Source organism: Phoenix dactylifera, chromosome 4 (assembly GCF_051530095.1).
Source record: "Phoenix dactylifera cultivar Ajwa chromosome 4, Ajwa_hap1_PhDact_Kaust_v1.1, whole genome shotgun sequence".
Taxonomy (NCBI): domain Eukaryota; kingdom Viridiplantae; phylum Streptophyta; class Magnoliopsida; order Arecales; family Arecaceae; genus Phoenix; species Phoenix dactylifera.
In genome coordinates, this window is record NC_143193.1 from 45,962,431 (window position 1) to 45,967,766 (window position 5,336).

Sequence of the window (5,336 nt, forward strand, 5' to 3'; positions counted from 1 at the left end):
TCTTTTTTCTTCGATTTACAAGTCTTTCTAGTGTTAACTTATAATTCTGTGATCCAGTTCTCGCTTCAATTACCATCGATCTATTCTGCTCTCGAGATATATATTTCTGGGATCCTTTCCATCTATCTTAGAGCAATCAAATGGCCCAAGAAAGCTGTAATCTTGACAAAGATGAGGCCGAAATCCTGAAACCCTCCTCTTCTTCCTCCCCTTCTCCTTCTCCACCCTCTCCTCCTCCGTCCTCGTCATCGCCGCCTTCTTCTCTATTCATGAACCCCTGCGAAGAATTCCCGGTGCAGAGGCCCGAGAGGCCGGAATCTCCGGCCGCCGCGGCCTCGCCAGCCGCCGCCGTGGTCTCGAGCACTCCAAAGCCCGACGAAGAAGCTCAGTCACGCGTTCGGTTTAGTAACAGGTGCTCCACCTGCCGGAAAAGGGTTGGCCTGACCGGATTCCGGTGCCGATGCGGCGATCTCTTCTGCGGCCGCCACCGATACTCCGACACCCATGACTGTTCTTTCGATTACAAGACGGCTGGGAGGGAGGAGATTGCGAAGGCCAACCCTCTTGTTAGAGCTGCTAAGATCATCAAGATCTAAGGTTTAAAATTTTATGTTCTTAATAATTTTCCTTTTCGTTCGCATCCTTATATCTGCTTGTTTTCCCCTGTAATCAGTTGTTGGGACTAAATATCTAGTTGTTTACACCACAATTATTGGCTTTCATGAGCATTTAAGTTTGGATCTATGAATTTTAATATATGCTTTTCTGATTGGAATCTCATGGTTGTTAGATAATATAGATTTCGATATTTGTTGAATTATTGCTCCTGGAATCAACCTTTTTTGCAATTTTTTTAATCTCGGATGTATGATTTTTTTTTATTTTATTTTCTTAACATATGCTTGTCTGATTGAAAACTCATGGTTGTTTGATTATATAGATTTTGATGTCAGTTGAATTATTGTTTTTGGAATAAGCCTCTTTTTTTCCCCCTGTTTGTTGCAATTATTTTTAATCTGTATCAGTTTCAATAGGGAGAATTTGATTCGGTTTTGTTTGTCTTTTTTCCTTTTTCTTTTAGCTTCACTGTTGGGGCATTGAAGTGTTGAAAAAGGGTGTGTTAGAAAAGATGCTGTGGCTCAGCTTTCTGCTGTGTGGTAGAAAAGATAGCTTTGTTATTGTGGAGGGGCCCTTGGTTTTTTGTTGATTCCTTCTTGGCAATATATGGCTTTGGATTCTCTGTAGGTTGTGGACTTGATGCCTCTAAAGGCTGTAGTCTTGAAGGTAGTATTCTGAAATTTTTTTGAGGTGAATTCTTCTGAAGTTGTTTGGATTTTTGGATTGCTTAATTTATCCGAGAGCTGCAAGGAAGTTGAGATTAAACATTTCGATGGAGATACAATTACTTGGTCTGTTATCTCTATCAGGAACACATAATTGATCTTTCCAATGGATCACAACTTCATTCTCTCTACTTTGCAGAAGAATATGTGAGTTTTAGAATATTACTTTGGTGATCCAGCATCAGTTAGTAATATGCAAATGGTATTGAAATATCTATGGAACATGTGAATTCCATGAGTCTTAAACGGAACTTGTGAATTTCCTTCTAGTTGTGGCATTTCCTTTTCATGCTCTTCTTGGTTTTGGATGTGTGTCAATGTGTCACCATCACTGTTCATTTAAACGTGGAGAGTGTCACAGCCTAGGACCACATCCAAACAGGTTAGCTAGAAGGTATTATTTGAATTTTTTGGTCATGTATGAGTATTCAAGATTTATCCAGCAAATAACCGATGTGGGACTAAACATATATCCACATGGATCTTCATATACTCCCTTCATTTAAGCTCTAGCGTTCTTGCCAAGCTAAGAATTTAAATCCATTCAAATCTAATCGCAAACACCACAATTGGCCTGTAGTCAGCTTACATAAACCCGCTCTACAGTGTCCTCTAGTCCACATAGCTCACGAGGCAGGTTTGTTCTGATACCATTTGTCACAATCCAGCATCTCACCCAAAAAGGCTAATTCGAAGGTATTATTTGAGTTCCTTGGTCCTGTATAAGTACTCAAGATCTATCTAGCGAATAGAAGATGTAATATTGAACACATGCCCGTACGGGTTCTCATAAAAAATTTGTTGGTTTAAGCCGTCGAGTGATCGGATCAGCTGTTCTTAAATGTTCTTCAGTTTAGTTATTTGTTTTATCGGCAAAGTGATATAATTTTCTAACAATATTTAACTATTTGTACCAAGATATTTTTTTTTCTCATTGCGTTATTTTGTGAAAGGGGAAATTAATGGAAAAAAAATTTATGTCAAAACTCTCTTCTTAAACACAATTAGAAAAGTGGGGTTCAGCATGTTTGGCTTGCATGGTTCCCTCTAACAGACCTGAAATATCAGAATATGTTGGGTTGCTAATATATAATCACTTTGACATTTTTAGATGTTTTGCCATAAATGAACGTTACAAATGATTTGTTGTGTTGTTGGGGTTTGTTTTCTTCTCTGTTTCAATGAGGCAGCATGGAATCCAAGCTTTTGTTGATATCCCCAATCTTTTGCATTTGTCATTATTATGTAGGTTATGTGAAGGCCAGCTGGAAATGTCTGCATCTGGTGGCGAAAACAAAGGCTTTTTAAAAGCATTGCTTGGCTCTAAGAAATTGCTGTATTATTGCATTCTTAGCTCTTTGTCAACAGTCTAATATGGAGGCTTTGGGATTGAGAGCAACCTTCTGGCCAGCGAAGGCTTGACCAATCCTGCCATCTATCTTTGGTTGTTTTCAACTGTGATGAATTAAGTCCTGCGCTTGGTGGTTTCTTTTCATTAGCTTTTCCTAACCATCAACCTAATCAAATAGGCTTACTAGATTATGCTATATTTCGTGACTGGTATCGGTGTTTTAATATCAAACTGTGATCCATTAAGATATAGTCATTAGGCGACCTTTATGATTTTGTCCATAACATTGTTTGAGAGCTGTGTAACATTGGTGGGCATTAAGGTGGCATCAAACTATGGGAAAAAAATGCTATGGTAGATTATTGGATTAAACGAGGAACCTTTTTGCATGTTTCCATAGATCGGAGGAATTAATTGAGGGCTGTAGAATAGTTTGCACTAAAAAAAATGTGCATTGCTTGTTGGATTGTTAAGCATGTATACTGAGCGAGAACCATATTGTCAAGAGGATTGCTTGGCTGCTAATCAATTTAGGAGGGGAAATGTGCCACCTTCTCTTTGGAAACAATTTTAAAACATTGTAAATTTATTTTGTTTTGTTTTTTTAAGTAAATTACAAAAACCTTTTAGGGTTAGACTATAGGGCAGGTCGGGTCTACTCAATCTCGATCCGGAATCGATCCGATTCATTTTTTTTACTTGATGTTATTTACTATTATATAGTGGAACTTTGAATATAAAAATACATAAATTCAGATCTGATCTGTGTGATCCGTCGGGTCAAAATTTTTAGGTAGGGATCCGACTCGACTCGAGTTTCAACCGGGTTGGGTCTGGGTCCAAAATTAGGATCCGAACAAGAAACCGGGTTGGATTGGCATCACTTAGGACTCAACCCGATTCATTTGCAGCCCTAATTATACTTATACCCTATGGCATGAAAAATCTATGCTTATCTTTCTAAGGTTTATTTTTATTCAATATTTCAACTCATAATTTAACAGATTGTTAATTTTTAATATGACTTAAATGCTCCATCAGAAAAAAAATTAAAAGTGGCCAAAATAATTTTATAATTTTTTTTGAAGTTTATGTTTATTACGCTTATATTTTATATTTTGTAAATATATACATATTTACATACATTTAAATTGACAGCGTTGGTGAAACTATTTATTTATTATAAAAAGTCAAAATTATCTTTATAAGAAAATATGATTTTTTTTATTTTTCTGACTTTTGAAATTTTTTGAAGTATTACATCTTCAAGAATCTTCTTCTTTTCGAGATTAAGCAGTTAGGTGTTCTTTTCCACTTTGCCACCTCATTGCAAGCGTTCTTTTCCGACGAGCGAACAATAATAAGCTTTTTTCCAATCAACATTTGACGACGAGTATCCGTTTTAACCAGCATCTGTCCTTTTCTGATCCTATTTCGTTCTCATTTTTTCGCCCACCATATTATTGAGATCGAAGATGCAGGTATATTATTAGCTGATTTTGAGTTTTACTTGTCTAATACTGTAGACATGATTTTTTAATATTATCACTGTGAATGAGAATTTCTATATCTATATATGGAGCTATAATAGTTCTGGCAGCCTATCATCTAAAAGATTTATCTATATCTATATATGAAGTGCATGAGAATTCTTCTTTTTGGAAGGTGCATCAATTGCGATTCTATAGCCTCGCTTAGACCATAGACAGATTGGTTCAAGCGATAAAACTCTTAATGTTAGTTTTCTGCATCAAAAAATTTTAGAGGTATTCTCTTGCTTGAGAGATCTAGATTACTTTTTCTTTAGCACATAGCTCTTTTCTGATAATTTATTAAAATCAAGCTATGACCCATTGCGTCTTATAACTGTTTTCCTCCTTGGGTGGATATTATATCACTTAAGGCTAGTTTGGTCATTTTTTATTTTTTATTTTTTATTTGGCATTTATGTCCTATTAAAGTTAATGGTTTGGCTAACATTCTGTTAAGTTATGGATTATAGTGTTGGATAAAAACAAATCTCAGGAAGATAAGCCTAGATTTTTCAAACTATTGGATGTTAGTATAATTTATTTCTAATCTTAGAAGATTTTTTATAATTTACTCATAACTTAGGAACAATTTTAATTTTTTATATGTGGAAAAGAATTTAATAATGTCATTAATTTAATTGGGTGTAGGTGTGGGTTTTACAAACTAATGGGTATAAGTATAATAAACGTAAACTTCAAGAGAGTTTTGTTTTGTTTTGTTTTGTTTTTTTTTTTTTGGGGGGGGGGAGGGGTGTAGAATCAAAAATATCGGAAATCATCGTCAGTTCTACATGATAGGGAATTGATCAACTAGAGAAAAGAATTCAAGATTTAAGATGGACAATCCATACAATTTTTCTAAAAGTTTCAAAATAATTGGGATAACTTGAAGATTGAAACCATCGACCAAAATAAAAATTTAAAATTTATGATATGTTTATATATTTATTCAAATAAATATGGAAGACAAAAAAAATGAAGGATAATGACAAACACTACCAACATCAACAATACATATGGTTATTACTCATAAATGTATGTTTATTTGTAGAAAAAGCACCAATAATTCTTCATAAATCATAATTTGTGAGTTATTAAACAATTTAAATT

The 5,336-nt window shown here is 34.9% G+C and overlaps 1 protein-coding gene across 2 annotated transcripts; it reads left to right on the forward strand.

Annotated features, from left to right (window-relative positions):
* LOC103717539 (zinc finger AN1 domain-containing stress-associated protein 15-like) lies at positions 1-2,730 on the forward strand. Of its 2 annotated transcripts, none has more exons than XM_088720094.2 (2): positions 1-597; positions 2,593-2,730. In XM_088720094.2, exon 1 carries the CDS (start codon positions 141-143, stop codon positions 594-596), a length of 456 nt encoding a protein of 151 aa, XP_088576220.2. In that variant the 5' UTR covers positions 1-140; the 3' UTR covers position 597; positions 2,593-2,730. The 2 variants fall into 2 exon arrangements, with proteins under 2 accessions (XP_088576220.2, XP_088576221.2); XM_088720095.2 differs by lacking the exon at positions 2,593-2,730 and adding an exon at positions 1,082-1,244.
* The last annotated feature ends 2,606 nt before the right edge of the window (positions 2,731-5,336 follow it).